This window comes from Oryx dammah, unplaced genomic scaffold, assembly GCF_014754425.2.
Source record: "Oryx dammah isolate SB20612 unplaced genomic scaffold, SCBI_Odam_1.1 HiC_scaffold_12, whole genome shotgun sequence".
Classification (NCBI taxonomy): domain Eukaryota; kingdom Metazoa; phylum Chordata; class Mammalia; order Artiodactyla; family Bovidae; genus Oryx; species Oryx dammah.
This window is the reverse complement of record NW_024070196.1, coordinates 10,312,575-10,329,705: the sequence shown is the minus strand read 5'-3', so window position 1 is coordinate 10,329,705 and position 17,131 is coordinate 10,312,575. Positions and strand designations below refer to the sequence as shown.

General features: G+C 42.8%; 1 protein-coding gene and 1 long non-coding RNA gene across 2 annotated transcripts in view; one reads left to right on the top strand and one right to left on the bottom strand.

The window, feature by feature from the left end:
• Positions 1-17,131, top strand: part of ARHGAP10 (Rho GTPase activating protein 10) — a 369,765-nt gene that overhangs the window by 114,271 nt on the left and 238,363 nt on the right. Inside the window, exon 4 of the mRNA XM_040251356.1 lies at positions 7,268-7,339. Coding sequence (XP_040107290.1) covers positions 7,268-7,339 — 72 coding nt within the window. The remainder of the gene's footprint in view (positions 1-7,267; positions 7,340-17,131) is intronic.
• On the bottom strand, positions 10,524-16,581 carry LOC120871455. Its single transcript, XR_005723018.1, has 3 exons — positions 16,399-16,581; positions 12,541-12,544; positions 10,524-10,534 (listed from the first exon to the last, which is right to left on the bottom strand). It is a non-coding gene; the product is annotated as an uncharacterized LOC120871455 (long non-coding RNA).

Genomic DNA, 17,131 nt, shown 5'->3' with positions numbered 1-17,131 from the left:
CAGCGTAGTTCGTATTGAGTTCCTCTTGGGGGCGAACCCAAATCTGCCCTATAGCTTTTCCTCGTTAGACCTGGTTTTGTCCTCTTCAAGCATATCAAAATGATTTTTCCTTCTCTCGTATTGTACCCTTTTAAATATTTGAAACAGCTTACATCTTGTTCCCTCGAAATGTTCTTTTTCTCCCTAATCACATTAAACACTTTTTTTTTTAACCTGTTTTTCTAAACATTTGTAGCCTGCTCATCTCAGATTCCTACTATGCGCCCATTAGAGAATGTCTCTCCTTTTTTTAAATTTATTTTTTAATTGAAGGATAATTGCTTTACAGAATTTTGTTGTTTTCTGTCAATCCTCAGCATGAATCAGACATAGGTATACATATATCCCCTCCCTTTTGAACCTCCCTCCTACCTCCCTCCCCATCTCACCCCTTTAGAGAGAGGTGAGCCCCTGTTTGAATTTCCGGAGACATACAGCAAATCTATTTTACAAGAATGTCTCTCTTCAAATGTGGTGAACCTGCTGTTGAGATAGCTTCTGATCTTACAAGACACAATTGAATGATTATCTTATTTGGATTTGAACAACATATGTAGCATACATATGTGTTCATTATCTTCTAGGGCACTTTATGACAACTTCAGTTCATGGTGAACTTGTAGTTCACTAAAACTTTCAGGAGCCACAGCCCCTGTTAAAAGTCCACTATTAAATTTACACGAGCTGTTGTTAAGACACCTTTTACACTTGAGCATTTGGCTTTCAAGATTGCCTGCTTGGTTGCTTATCTCAGGCAAATACTGCTGCAGCACTTTTGAGTCCTTTTTGACTTGAGAGCTTCTTGAGCTGTGATTTCCTTATCCAACATTCAACCTTCCCTCCCAACTTTGGTGCCCTGCAAGTATGACAAATGGATATTAAAAATATATATATAATCAGATAAGAGTAAGAAGAACACCTTACACTCAAGGTGATTCTCTGAGGCAGGTTGAGTCAACCGGGGTCCATAGGCCCAACACAACTTGCCTCTTGTTTTGTAAATGAAATTTTGTCAGATCACAGCTACACTCGTTCATTAGTATACTATGTATGGCTGCGTTTGTACTGCATGGGGCAGAGTTGAGTAGTTGTATCTGAGGCCGCACAGCTCAAAACCTGGATTATTTACTACCTGACCTTCTATAGAAAGAGTTGTCTGGCCCCTGCTCTAAGATGAGACCAACTGATTTATTAACATACTTTATGTTCATATAGATACATGCTGTTTCTAAGCAAGACTATCTCAAACTCTTTCCATGGCTCATTAGCAAGGCTTCTTAAGACATTTTTTTGTGTGTCTGCTTCAAGTATTTTATGTGAAAAATACAGTTTTATATAATGATTATAAAATCACATTCTAAATTTGCTTTCTCTGTTTTTAAATTATCCGATTGATTTTTAATATTTTAGGATTTGAAAACTCTTCTCCATACTATTACTTCAGCTGTTTCTTTCAAATTTGGTAATTTCCCCATCAGGAATTGCCTTAGATTTTAGGCGCAGTCCCTGGAATTGGTATATGTTTATCTCTAGGGAAGAAGACTCGCTTTGGCATTAGAAAACTTCCATAACATTTATTACTCACAAATATTATATAGTATTTTTGTGAAATTTTAGAAGGAACAGAGAGATTTCATGGAGTCTCTGTCTTTAGAAAAAGAAGAAAACCATCTTTGTTGTTCAACCCACGTTGCCTTACTCCGAAGCATTTAGCAGCTACTTTAGGATTTTGTGTTTGAATAGAATTGTTCAGTTCAGAAGTTACATAATCAGGCTTTTTTTTTAAAGTTCGTTTATTTTTGGCTTTGCTGGTTCTTCGTTGCTCTTTGTGGGCTTTCTCTGGCTGTGGTGAGCAGAGGCTCCCCTTCGTTGTGGTGCGTGAACTTCTCTTCTTGCAGAGCACAGGCTCTTGGCACGTGGGCATGAGTAGTTGCATCTTGAAGGCTCTAGAGCACAGGCTTAGTTGCTCCATGGCATGTGGAATCTGCCTGGATCAGGGAGCAAACCTTTGTCCCTGGCATTGGCAGGTGGATTCTTAATCGCTGCACCACCAGGGAAGTCCAGACTTCATTAAAGAAGAAAAATGATAGTGGAGTTTAAGTTAAAAATTTTTAATCAAAACACTTTTATCAAAGAATTGGGTTGTAGTGATGCCTGCCGTAACTACTATTTCTGTTATTTTGGAAATATGCTTGTTGACCTGCCAACAGTAAGGTGGAAGCCCCTTATAATTTTTGTCTACACTGGTGCTAGCCCTTGGAAGTTAGATATTGGCATCCAATTCTCTCGGTGAAGGATGGATGTAAAATTGCTCATGTGGAATCTTTGTGGCATGGCCCTTTTGTGAAGGACAGTGCTTACTCCACAGAGTGTGGGGTTTCGGGGTTCTGATTCTAAAGGGTCTTCACGTAGCTATGTTTTCATTGCCGTATTTACTGTTGACTCCTGTGGTCACATATGGATGTGAGAGCTGGACTGTGAAGAAGGCTGAGCGCCGAAGAATTGATGCTTTTGACCTGTGGAGTTGGAGAAGACTCTTGAGAGTCCCTTGGACTGCAAGGAGATCCACCCAGTCCATTCTGAAGGAGATCAGCCCTGGGATTTCTTTGGAAGGAATGATGCTAAAGCTGAAGCTCCAGTACTTGGGCCACCTCATGCGAAGAGTTGACTCATTGGGAAAGACTCTGATGCTGGGAGGGATTGGGGGCAGGAGGAGAAGGGGACGACTGAGGATGAGATGGCTGGATGGCATCACGGACTCGATGGACGTGAGTCTGAGTGAACTCCAGGAGATGGTGATGGACAGGGAGGCCTTGCATGCTGCGATTCATGGGGTCACAAAGAGTTGGACACGACTGAGCGACTGAACTGAACAGCATCTCTAGGTCCCATCCTGGTGACTCCTGGAGCCTGTCAGACCTCTCCAGCCTCCTCCCCTGATTTCTGATTTCTTCAGGGGCTTTAGTGACACTGAATTGCTGGTGGTTGCATGCTTAGAATCACTGGTTTCCCCTCTTTCTTTTACTCTTATCCTTTGACTGGAGAACTCCCATGCCTGTTTCAGGCTGAGTTCTGTATTATCCCTTCAGGAAGTCCTCTCTCTCTTTAGCATCTGTTCTGGGCCTCACCCACACTGGGCACACTGCATTATATCATCTTATGCTGATGGGCTCTTGGAAATAGTCTTACAGGGTGAAACCAACTGCTCACCTTTTTCATGCCTCACTAGAGACAGTCTCACAAGGCCCAGTGGAGGTCCCATAAACTCCTGCTTGCTTCTCAGCCAGGAAGCCCTGTCCCCACTGTTTGTAATGATTCCTTCTTTCATGCTCCTCTTTATTCACACTTTTCTCCGCACCCCAAATCTTGATAACTGACCTTGCCTTGTATGGGAAAAATAACTCTCTGGTAGCAAATCCCTCCGTTTCTGTTCATGAAATCTACACACCCATTTGTTTGAGCCATTGCTTGCTCCTTGCATCCTGTCTCCGCCCCCATTAGAGACTTCGGACCATCTTTTCTGTATTCCTAACAGGGGAACAGAGATGTGCTTTAATCTTTTTACTTCTTTGGCTGTGCCGGGTCTTAGTTGTAGCGCATGGGACCTTCGCTCTTCGTTGTGACATGCAGGATCTAGTTCCCTAAGCAGGGATCGAACCCAGGCCTTCTGCTTTGGGAGTTAGATCATGTTCCCTTTCGGCCGTCCTCCTCTCGCATCTCTGTCCTTGGTGGCCATCCCTGTGAAGAAGGGCTGTTCCCACAGATGTCCTCGCTTTTTAATTATAAGCCAGCTCCAGTCTGGGCTTTTCTCTCTCCTTGCCTTCGGTATTGCTAAGGCCTTGTTCCTTATTTAATTTCTCTGCGGCTCACACAGTTAAAACCCTGTCTTCATCATCAGTGCCCCAGAAGCTTCTTCCCAGCGTCCGTTGTCATCTCCTCCTCCTGTCTGTCCCTTCCTAAGTATCCTAAGTGCCTAGTCTGAGACCTCTTGTTTCAATGCTCTACCACATCCTACTTTAGTTCTGTGGCTTCCAATACCACCTACCTGTAAACGACTCTTGCCAGATGTATGTTTTTGATCTAGATGTCTTTCCTGGACTTTGGACCAATGTCTCTGGCAGCCTCTTTTACTCATCTTTTGATTCTCTCTCAGCATCTCCAATGTAACATAACCCTGTAGTGCTTCCTCCCAATTGCCTTTCCTGAAAAGTTTTCTATTTCAATAAATAAATGAATAATATTGTTGTCCATTCAGTTGCATGTGGCAGAAGTCTAAGAGACATCCTGAAAGATCATTGTAATAGTTCTGAGCTTAAGGGCCTTTCGTGAGTTTCTGTTACTCCCCAAATAAAATGACCCTTTCCCTGGACCCACAGGCACAGCTTGTTCTGGCTGTGTCTTCTGTCATCTCTCTATTCGCTTGCTTGTTCTCTGTGCTTCAGCCTCACTGGTCTTTTGCTGTTGCCTGGGATCCTCAGTCCTTTGCCTCTGCTGGCTTCAGGCTGCAGTTGCAGCCTTGTTCTTTGCACCAATTCTGTCTCATTGTTCAGACCTCAAGCTTAAATATCACTTCTTTGAGGAAGCCCTCCCAGAGCTCATTTCTCCCTCTATCTCCTCTAATAGATTTGTCAACCATGACCCTACATTTCTCTGTTGGAAGGAATTACTGGAGCTCCTTCTGCACATTTGCCCATGTGTTCGTGTCCACTGTCTATCATCTCCCTACCTAGACAGTAAGTTCCACAAGGGCAGGGGCTGCACTTGGGCGGTGTTGTTCATAGTTGTGTCTTTAATACATGGTACTTGGCACTGAGTGGTCAGCACATATGTGTCTCATGAGATAGTTTATGGATATGGCAGCTTGGAATGGGGAGGTGCCCATTTGGTACTTGTGTTGCAGTATTGTATGGTAATTAAGGCTAGGCTAGGCTCATGCTTACTTGATTTTGAATCCTTGTTCCTCTGTGAACTTGAGCAGTTATAAGCCCCTGTGATCCCAGCATGGAATTCTGGGCTGACTTCTTTCTTGAGTTGACCAAGCCTCCAAGGATGATATATCTATCATATCTGGGTTTACTTATGACCACTAGTAGGCTAGGTCCAGATGTGAAAGCTTAGGAGATGGTATTTGTGCTAAGAGAAGTGAGCCTTAAATTATTTTGAGATGGGACTTCCCTGGTGGTCCAGTGGCTAAGATTCCATGCTCCTATGCGGGGTCTGGGGTATGATCCCTGGTGAGGGAACTAGATCCCAACTAAAAGTTCATGTGGTACAACTAAGAGCCAGCTCAGCCAAATAACTAAGTGAATGAGTGAATGATTTTTGAGCTGTTGTATGTCGGTTGAATCACCTTGAAAATGTATGGCAGAGCCTCTGATCTGCTTTCCCAGTGGACTTGGGGCCTTCCATATTGTTTAGAGTCATCAGGGTTTCTGGCATGACCTGCTGTTTCCCTGTTCTGTTCTTTGGTTTGGTCTTGTTGCGGATCACGTGGCCTACAATGTGGACAGGATGAGATTATCATGTTTTAAAGGTGATCCCTTTCCCTTGACTTGTGATTGCTCTTAATTCTGTCTGTTGCCTAAAGTCTTCAACACCTAAGTAACAAATTGTCAGGGTGGGAGTGAGTGGAGCCTAGTAGCTGGCCTGGGGAAGAGAGTTCAAGCAAGCTCTAGGCATCTTGTGTGTGGACAGGATCATTTTTTTGAGGATTCTCCAGGGGGCTTCCCTAGTGGCTCAGACGGTAAAGAATCTACCTGCGATGCAGGAGATCTGGGTTCGATCTCTGGGTCAGGAAGATCCCCTGGAGAAGGGAATGGCAACCCACTCCAGTCTTCTTGTCTTTTTTGATTCCATATATAAGGGATGTGTAGATTCTGTATTAAAATGACTTTCCACTTACACCTCACTGGATGAATGGTGTCTGGGAGAAACCCTTACGTAATGAATGCAAAGGAGCCTAGGGGGTTAAATGAAGATTGCTTTCCTATTCTAAGTCACTTTTTTTTTTTTTTTCTGTAATCTTAAGTTTGGATTTCTGGGGACCTTTATTGTAATAGGAGGGAGGGGGTGATACATTGTTGTAAAGTGTCTTGAGGTTCTACTGAGATTCTATTCTGGACCTTTCTGGAAATGGTGAGAACACTACTCAGTAGTATATTGTGATTAAGAACATTCTCCTTAGGTAAATATTCCCTTGTGCATTTTCAGCATTGTTGTAGATTTTTTAGAATTTTTATGGAAATTTTAAAAATTGAAATATTGTTGATGTACAGTGATATTATATGTTACTGATGTATAGTATCATAATTTACAATTTTAAGGTTATGTTTCATTTATAGTTATTAAAACATACTGACTGTATTTCCCCATATTGTATAATATGTCCTTATAGCTTATTTTAAACCTAACAGTTTGTACCTCTTAATCCTTTAAGCCCTTTGTTGCCCTACCCCTTTCCTTCGCCCCACTGGTAACCGCTGGCTTGTTCTTTGTATCTGTGAGTCTGCTGCTTTTTTGTTTATTCACTAGTTTATTGTCTTTTTTGATTCCACATATAAGTGTTGTGTAGACTCGGTATTAAAATGACAAGCCCCAAATCAGCCAATATAAGAATGAGTGAGGTTGTGGGTAGTATTTATGTGTGGTTCCTGTCACCGTGACCTTGCCAACTCCCCTAATATTTGGACGACTGACTGTCCTGAGCTCCAAGTGACTCTGTCTTGCTGGCATAGCCTAAAGAGACATTTTCAGTGATGCAGGGCAGTCTGAGTACATTTAAACTTGCAGCCACAAACCTAGCCCTCTGTGTAATGTAGTCTGTTCACTAATAAAGGAACGTCATTGACTTTTAAATTTCTGAGCAGAGGGATTAAAAAAAAACAAAACCCTCAAACAGAAGTGTTCTGTTAATGAATGTGATAGACCTCTTTGTTGTTTGAAGCCAACTCTCTTGCTGTGTCTCTGAAGAAAGGGCTGTGTTGGGGCTGGGTTGCACTTTTCCCTGGCGCTTTGCCCCACCTCCTCTTCCCTGAAAATATTTATGGAGATCTGGTGTGTTAATAAATTCAGAAGTGATTTAATGGCTGAATTGGCAGGGTGAGATAAAGCTGTTCAGTATGTTGTTCGTTTTGTTTCTGGGCGGGGTGGGAGAGGGGAATGGAAAGCTCACTTTTTCCCATTTGGAAACCTAATACTCTGCTCTTTTGTTATCACTCTTGTTCTCTAGGCATTAAGTGTCACCGAAACCCTGATTAAACCCTTGGAAAAATTCAGAAAAGAGCAACTCGGAGCTGTCAAGGTCGGTGTCCAATCTGAGTACACTTGTAAACAGCCAGCGTAGACACTTCTGCCACTGGAGCACACACTCACTTCACACTCGACAGCCGGGAAGGGGCTGTTGGAGACTAATGTCTGTTGTTGAATGTTTCAAATCTGTTGTATCCCCTCTGGGGGAATCTGAAAGTGAAAACAAAGCAAAAACACCTGGGCTAGATGGTAAAACCTCTCGTACTCGTCTTTGGCTACACTTTTTTGTAGAGTTTTAAAAATACCTTTCACCAAACAGCACATTTATGCTGTGCCAAGCGTCTTATCTCTGTCAAGAGGGCACTGATTTTCATGCCCGCCTCAGTTGGGTGTCAGAGTGTAGCATCACACGAGGGTTTAAGGTTAGAGGTGCTGCTACACCGGCAGGCCACTGAAACTAGAAAGAGACTACTCGGTTATTCTGATATACTTCCTGCCGTTTAATACAAATTTCTCGTGCTTCTGTTACGTGCTCGTGTTGTTATGGGTGCTGGGGATTTAAAAGTGAGTGGATCACAGACTCAGCTTTCAGAAGCTCTGAGATGTAGCCAGGATTTCTGGGAGTACAGCAGCAACTTTGCCACCGGGAGCCTGGGATGTATTTAGCAAACTGGTAAGGTTTGCGAACTGCGCTTTGAAGTTAGTTCAGAGAAATAATATCCACCAGCCTCTCCTGAAGGTTGTGCATGTACTTGAGGGAGGAAAAAGTAGCATCTCTGTGTAGCTGACCATTTTTGGCTTGGCCCAAAGAGAAGGCGATAAATAACACCAGTTTTAAGTAGAAAAGAGGGTTTTTATGTTTGTATTGTTTTTTCCCTCATACCTTGGGGATGTGAAGTCTTTTTTTTTTTTTCCCCTTCGTAAACGAACTATTAAAATTCTTTTCTGTAAATATACATTGTGGTCTCCATGGCCATAGCTATACAAATGGGCCCAGAAAGGGCCAGCTTTTTATGGACTCAATTCTTCAAGTGACCTGTTAACATATTAGACACTGCTTTTCGGCATAGTTTTCAATGAAGGGCTTTGTCTGTTGAGTGGAGGTCGGTGGGGATACCCCCCAAATCCTCAACCTAGGATTGTTTGCTAAGCTGCGCAAAGCTGCTAACTTGCAGCAGGACTTTGGGGGTCTGGCTTCACATTTCTGTCCTTGGGCAAGTAATTGGCTTTAGTTTCTTACTTGTAAAATGACAGACAAGGGATCTGATTGCTCTGCTTTGCAGTTTAATGATTCTGTTTTCTCCAGTCTTCTTAGACTATTTTAAAACTTGAATATCTTGGTACTTTCTCTTTGAACATTTCATGGGCAGGCACTGAGTGTAAACGGTGGGTGGTGGTGGACAGATATTATATTATGGAAATGAAAAATGGATATGACTTTATTAATAAATGTATTTCCTTTCTATTTATTGACCGATCAGATTTTTAGAAATTTCTAGCCTCAAATTTTCTCTTGATTCCTTCTCTGACACAAACCTGCCCAGCTTCTCATGCTGTGGTCATTCAAGGTGTGGTTGACCCTTGAACAGCTCAGGTGCGGACTGTGTGCTTCTACTTGGATATTTTTCACTAGTAAATACTACAGTATTACAGGATTTGCAGTTGGTTGAATCTGCGAATGTAGAACCTTGTATACTGAGGACCAACTATAAACGACATTTGGAACTTTGGCTGCTCCCATGTTGATGTCCTTGACCTCTGAGTTGTTCAAGTCTCAGTTGTGTAGTCTGCAAAGCAGTTTGCAAAAATAAATGATTTAATTATTTTAACGCTTTTAGTCTATGTTTTGAGCTATTTAGTGGCCAAAAGCTATCCCGAAGTCCCATTTCTTTCTTTCTCTCTTCTGTTCCTGGCTTCAAGTTTGTGAAGGGTGTACCCTACACTCTTGGTCAGTACAGTGTGTGTGTTGACTGTCAGTGATGGAGGCCCCATCATGAGTCACGGGGAGTAGCCTTTTTTTTTTTTGGTTAAACTGGCAGTTTTGCTTATTATAGTAAAAAGGGAAGGATAACTTTTTAGGTTATATAGTGACATATACACATCTGTCTTGTTTATCATGTTGTTAAACTTTAAGAGAAAAGGCTATGCTTATTTATTTATTTTCTGTTTCCACTTCCCCCCATCTATTTTCCATGAAGTGATGGGGCCAGATGCCGTGATCTTAGTTTTCTGAATGTTGAGTTTTAAGCCAGCTTTTTCACTCTCCTCATTCACCCTCATCAAGAGATTCTTTAGTTTCTTTTCACTTTCTGCCATTAGAGTGGTATCATCTGCATAGCTGAGGTTGTTGATATTTCTCCCCGCAATCTTGATTCCAGCTTGGGATTCATCCAGCTTGGCATTTCACACAATGTGCTTTGCATATAAGTTAAACAAGCAGTGTGACAGTATTACAGTTTTAATGTGTTCCTTTCCCAGTTTTGAACCAGGTCGTTGTTCCATGACTAGTTCTAAAGGTTGCTTCTTAACCTGCAAGGTTTCTCAGGAGGCAAGTAAGGTGGTGTGGTATTGCTATCTCTTTAAGCATTTTCCTCAGTTTGTTTGATCCACACAGTCAAAGGCTTTCACCTAGTCAATGAAGCAGAAGTAGATTTTTTTTTTTTTTTTTTGGAAATTCTCTTGCTTTTTCTATGATCCGGCAGATGCTGGCAATTTGATCTCTGGTTCCTCTGCCTTTTCTAAATCTGGCTTGTACATCTGGAAGTTCCCAGTTCATGTTCTATTGAAGCCTAGCTTGAAGGATTTTGAGCATTACCTTGCTAGCATGTGAAATGAACTAAGATTGTGGCATCTGGTCCCATCAGTTCATGGCAAATAGATGGGGAAAAAAGTGGAAACGATGGCAGATTTTATTTTCTTGAACTCCCAAATCACTGTAGATGGTGGCTGCAGCCATGAAATTAAAAGATGCTTGCTCCATGGAAGGAAAGTTATGACAAACCTAGACACCCATTTTAAAAAGCAGAGACATCACTTTGCTGACCATAGTCAAAGCTATGGTTTTTCCAGTAGTCATGTATGAATGTGAGAGTTGGACCCTAAAGAAGGCTGGGTGCTGAAGAATGGATGGTTTTGAATTGTGGTGCTTGAGGAGACTTTTGAGAGTCCCTTGGACAGTAAGAGCTCAAATCACTTAATCCTAAAGGAAATCAACCTTGAATATTCACTTGAAGGACTAATGTTGAAGCTCCAATACTTTGGCCACCTGATCCGAAGAGCTAACTCAGTGGAAAAGACCTTAATGCTAGGAAAGAAAGAGGACAAGAGGAGAAGGAGAGGATGAGATCATTTCATGGCATTACCAACTCAACGAACATGAATCTGAGCAAGCTCGGGCAGACGGTGAATGACAGGGAAGCCTGGCGCGCTGCAGTTCATGGAGCCGCAGAGTTGGACACAACTTAGCGACTGAACAAGAACAATTCCTTTGTTTTCTACCAACCTCCACTCTGACTGACTTTAAGTTATCTAATAAATAAACCAATTCTACCCTTAATTCTTGGCTTCTCTGGTGGCTTAGTGGTAAAGAATCCGCCCAGCAATGCAGGAGATGTGGGTTCAGTCCCTGGGTCGGGTAGATCCTCTGGAGAAGGAAATGGCAGCCCACTCCAGTATTCTTGCCTGTGAAATCCCATGGACAGTGGAGCCTGGCAAGCTGTAGTCCATGGGGGTCACAAAAGTTTGGACGCAAATGAGTGACTAACACTTTCACTTTCATCCTTTATTCTAGAAGAACCAGGAAAGGGTTTATAATCTGGATATTTGATTTTCTCCATCTGTGCTTCCTAAACACCGATTAAGAACAATCACATGTTCTTGTTCCATTGGTTTGTTTACTTACTTGGGATACTTAAAAAATAACTTTATTCTCTTAGCATGAAGATCTTCTAGAAAGTACCTTGAAGCAGTTTTCATGTGGGGGAGAAAAAACAAAAGTCTTTAAAAGCTGACCGCAGCAGAAGTTTTTGGATATCCTTGTCAAAATGTTCATCTTCTCCTCCCTGTCTGGAAAGGTTGCTACCCTTTGACTTTGTATGGAGGCTCTTTCGGTTCCCTGTGGTTCCATCTCCAGTTTCCAGAATCCCAGTGACATGGGAACTTGTGGTTTTAATGTAATCGAAACTGCCAGGTGGCTTTTATAAATAGGATTTTTTAGGAGTCACTGGATCTTTCTTTTCTGCTGTTTTCTCTTCTGTTGGGATATGTTCTCCATCAGTTGTGTCTGTTTGGTTTGAGCTTCAACTTCCATCCTGAGGGTTCTGCCACTTTTTCTCATGTGCTTGCCAGGTTCTTACCTCTGTGTTTCAGTTCAGTTCAGTCGCTCAGTCATGTCCGACTCTTTGCAACCCCATGAATCACAGCAGGCCAGGCCTCGCTGTCCATCACCAACTCCCAGAGTTCACTCAAACTCATGTGCATCGAGTCAGTGATGCCATCCAGCCATCTCATCCTCTGTCATCCCCTTCTCCTCCTACCTCCCAATCCCTCCCAGCATCAGGGTCTTTTCCAATGAGTCAACTCTTCGCATGAGGTGGCCAAAGTACTGGAGTTTCAGCTTCAGCATCAGTCCTTCCAGTGAACACCCAGGACTGATCTCCTTTAGGATGGACTGATTGGATCTCCTTGCAGTCCAAGGGAGACCTCTGTGTAAAGAGACCCAATGCCCACTGCAGGATGCAGGTGGTTCTGTGCTGTGTCCCATCAGTTCGGAGTTTTCCTGTTGGCTTCCCTCCGCTTTACGTCCTCTGAAACTCTTCTCCCTTCCGTAGAAGTTTGTCACTTATTCCCAACTGTCTTCATACACTTTGTCGATAACCGTTGCTCGTTAACTGTCAGTTTATCCACAGGAAACTAATACAGGCACCAGACAGCATCAGAGCCAAGTGCATTGTGTACAAACTCCAAGAAATACTAGAACTTGCTAAGGGTTACGTGGGACAGTATCAGTTGGGAGAACTTAAAGTTGCTCTTTTTCTGAAAGTGGCAGCATGCACGTATCAGATGGATACAACAAAATGCTATGGATAATTTATAAAGCCTGTTCAACTCTGGGGCTTCCTGGTGGCTCAGTTGGTAAAGAATCTGCCTGCCAATTCAGGAGACCTGTGTTAATCCCTGGGTCGGGAAGACCCCCTGGAGAAGAAAATGGCGACCCACTCCAGTATTCTTTGATGGAGAATCCCAAGGACAGACAAGCCTGGTGGGCTACAGTCCATGGGGTCGCAAAGAGACAGACTCAACTGAAATGACTTAGCATGAAAAATTTCCTGTTTTATTCAATAGAATAAAAAAATTAACCTCAAGAGTTAAAAAATGTTTATGCTGCTGCTGCTGCTAAGTCACTTCAGTCGTGTCTGACTCTGTGCAACCCCATAGACGGCAGCCCACTAGGCTCCTCTGTCCCTGGGATTCTTCAGGCAAGAACACTGGAGTGGGTTGCCATTTCCTTCTCCAGTGCATGAAAGTGAAAAGTGAAAGTGAAGTCGCTCAGTCGTGCCTGACTCTTAGCGACCCCATGGACTGGAGCCTACCAGGCTCCTCCGTCCATGGGATTTTCCAGGCAAGAGTACGGGGAGTGGGGTGCCATTGCTTATATCATAAATTAAAACTTAGCAGCCCAGCCATTACCAGACTCTCACCTCTTTTCAAGGCTCTGTTTAGTGAATAAACATTGAATAGAAATCGACCTCCTGAGATTCTGTAAATGACTGCAAAATATAGGTAAGAAAGCAAATCTGAATAATTTCTCAATTATGTTTGCTAGAGCAGAAAAAGTGTGACTTAATCACATTTCTTCATTTTAGTATTTCAATAATAAAACCACTTATCAGGCCTATTGTATGGTATAGTGTGAGATAGACTGTAAGTATACCTGGGATATACATTAGGTCCCCTACTTACGAACCTTTAAGTTGGAAACTTTCTGAGATGTGACCGTGCGTTCCGTCAGCACGAGGCTTGAGTGCACCTGCAGCTTGCCCTCCATCTCACATTGCTGACGATCCTTCAGCACTACCATCTCCCACCTCCTCTGTCTGCTCTGGTCTGTAACACTGTTTGCCTGCTCACTCCATGCCAGCCCCGTATTCCAGCCAGTGTCCTGTCCTTCTGTGCTTTTCAAGATACTGTACTGTAAGACTAAAAATGTTTTATTTCTGTGTTTGTTTTTTGTGTGACAAGTATTACAAACTTACTACAGTACAGTACTGTTGAGCTGATTGTGTTAGTTGGGTATCTATCTAGGCTAACTTTGTTGGACTTAGGGACAAATTGGACTTAGGCGCATGTTCTTGGATAACAGCTCATTTGTTTGTAAGGGACTTACTGTACAACTGTGAATTAAAACACTGTCCAGTCTTCAAGAAATCGGCGAGTCTGTGGGGAAGATGTTAAAAAAATAAAAAATAAAAATGCACTGTGAAAAGTGCCTAGGGCTTCCCTGGCAGCTCAGTGGTGGGGAGTCTGCCTGCCAGTGTAGGAGACGTGGGTTTCGATTCCTGGAAGGATCCCACGTGCCACGGAGCAGCCAAGCCCATGGGCCACAACTAACGAGCCTGTGCTCTCCAGCCCGGGAGCCAGAACTGCCGAAGCCTGAACGCCCTACAGCCCGTGCTCCACAGCGAGAGAAGCCGCCACAGTCAGAAGCCTGTGCGCCGCAGCTGGAGAGTAGCCCCCACTCTTGACAACTAGAGAAAAACCCGTGTAGCAGTGAAGACCCAGAACAGCCGAATATAAATCGATGTTAATAAATAAAATGAAAAAAAAAAAAAAAAGTGCCCTAACGAGAGAAAGCATCAGTGCTCTGTATGGGTGGCCTGTCGTCTCAGTTTTGGGCCTGATTGTCCCTTGTTTTGAGTTGGATTTCTGCCCCTTGAGTTTCTCTGTGATTTGGGGCAAGTTACTTAAGGCCTCCAAGCCTCAGTTTCCTGATCTTTAAAATGGGACCCATTACACCTGTCCCTGAAGGTTATTGCAAAGCTTTGGTGCATTTGATGGCATATTTCTGGGGTCTAGTGCAGGGCCTTCCATATACACGGTTGCAGTTCTTTTATGATCCCCTTTGTGACTTGCTCTGTATCAGCTTGCTAACAACAACTTAGGTTTTACTCCACTCTTTGCCCACCAGGTTCAAGCACTGTGGCTTGTGACTCCTGCTCGGACAGTGCTCAGGTGATGGGTTGGTGACTTGGGAGCAAGTGCTGAGGAGCCAGCAGGGGCAGCTTTTCAGTGCTGGAGCCCCTGCAGCCATAGGCTTCTGCCGTCCTGTGTTCTCTGCCCAAGGTCCCCTGGGCATCTTCCAGGGGCGGGGATAAAGGCTGACTTCTCAGTGCTTTGGAGAGGCTGAAAGAGCTTAAAGGCAGGAGCGGGCGTGCGTTGGATAGGCCGAATGAATGTCAAGGAGGACGGGTGACGCTGGTGCAGGAGTTGGGCGAAGGGGCTGTTTGCCCACTGGCGAAGTCAAGGAGTGCTTCATGGAAGAGGCGGCATCTCACCTCGGTTGTGAGGTGTTGGTGGACCAGTGGAGAGGAGTGGGGATTTCAGAACTATGGTTGGCCTGGATATGCAGGAAGCAGTGCTCCTGCCAAGTGTGTGGCACGTGCTAGAAGTTTCATTTCTTGTAAGTGTGGGCACGCCCGTTGTGCTAAGTCGCTTCATTCGTGTCCAACTCTTTGTGATCCCGTGGACTGTAACCTGCCAGATTCCTCTGTTCATGGGATTGTCCAGACAAGACTACTGGAGTGGGCAGTCATTCTCTTGTCCAGAGGATCTTCTGAACCCAGGGATTGAACCCAGCTCTCCTGCTCTGCAGGCAGATTCTTTACCATCGGAACCACCAGGGAAACCCACGTGTGGGCATTATTACCCCCACCTTTTTATTTAAATAAAAAGAGAGTTGGAATCTCTAAGAATGTATTTAAGCTCTTGTCTAGACTAGTTGGGCCTTACTATTTGCTGCTCATAGTCTGAAAATAAAAGTCTTTTCATTTCCTCATCCTAGAAAATTTGTAAAATACCAAAAATACATAAAAAGGAAAGTTACCTGGTAATTGAAAAATTTCCTCTTTTTCTAAGATGAAACAAAATATTCTAGTAAATGTGGATAGTTTACAAGTATTTTTAAACTTTTGTGAATTTTCTGTATTCTTTACTAATTATTCTGTGGAAGTGTAATGTATGCTTTGAGCAAAAAATTGCTTCATAAAGAATATTTTATGTGTTAGGAATGTTAACTCCCTTTCTTCCATATTAATTGTATCTTTTCCCTGCCAGTTGTTGGCCTTTTGCCTTATTTATTGTATAGTTTTGATATCTAGAAGTTCTTGTGGCTTCTTCCATTTCTCTTTTCCTCATAAATTCCTGCTCTGTTCTGAGATCTGATGAAAATGCTCTGTTTTGGTTTCACTTTTCACTTGTGAGTCTTTCAGTCCATCTGGAATTAATTTTGATTTGAGACATGGTTCTCTTTTTATTTCCAACTACTTAACCAGTTATACCACACCATTAGTTGAGTAATAGTTTTTTATTCCATGATTTGTTATGACACCTTTAAATATATATACTATATATACGTTTTTGGCTTCCCTGGTGGCTCAAGTTTTGAGGTAAAGAATCTGCCTGCAATGTGGGAAACCCAGATTTGATCCCTGGGTCAGGAAGCTCTCCTGGAGGAGGGCATGACAACCCACTCCAGGATTCTTGCCTGGAGAATCCCATGAACAGAGGAGCCTGGTGGGCTATAGTCCATGGGGTCACAAAGAGTCAGACAGGACTGAGTGATTAATGCTTTGACTTTTCTTTTCTTTCATATATATGTTTATTTCTAATAAAACCTGAGTATTTAAGTTCTGTTTCTTAGATTTAAAAATTTCTCTTCTATTTACATAGTGTACATCTTATTTGACTGGCTATGCTGTTTCAAGTAACAGCTGTTCTTCACTGTTTTTTATTTTTTGCATGTGTGATTTTGTAACAGATTACAAACTGACTTCCCATGAGCCATCTTTAACTTGTAAACATTTTGTTTGGCTTACTCATGTTTGTTTGGCTTACTGAAGTTGAATGCTTTTATGAAGACGTATAAAACCTTCTAGAACTAACACCCCCAAAAGATGTCCTTTTCATCATAGGGGACTGGAATGCAAAAGTAGGAAGTTAAGTGATATCTGGAGTGATAGGCAAATCTGGTCTTGGAGTACAAAATGAAGCAGGGCAAAGGCTAACAGAGTTTTTCCAAGAGAAGCAATGGTCATAGCAAACACCCTCTTCCAACAACACAAGAGACGACTCTACACATGGACATCACCAGATGGTCAACATCAAAATCAGATTGAGTATATTCTTTGTAGCCAAAGATGGAGAAGCTCTATGCAGTTAACAAAAACAAGACCAGGAGCTGACAGTGGCTCAGATCATGAGCTCCTTATTGCCAAATTCAGACTGAAATTGAAGAAAGTGGGGAAAACCACTAGACCATTCAGGTATGACCTAAATCAAATCCCTTATGATTATACAGTGGAAGTGACAACTAGATTCAAGGGATTATATCTGATAGAGTACCTGAAGAACTATGGATGGAGATTTGTGACATTGTACGGGAGGCAGTGATCAGGACCATCCCCCCAAAAAAAGAAATGCAAAAGGCAAAATGATTGTCTGAGGAGGCCTTACAAATAGCTGAGAAAAGAAGAAAAGTGAAAGGCAAAGGAGAGAAGGAAACACATAAACATCTGAATGCAGAGTTCCAAAGAATAGCAAGGAGAGATAAGAAAGCCTTCCTCAGTTG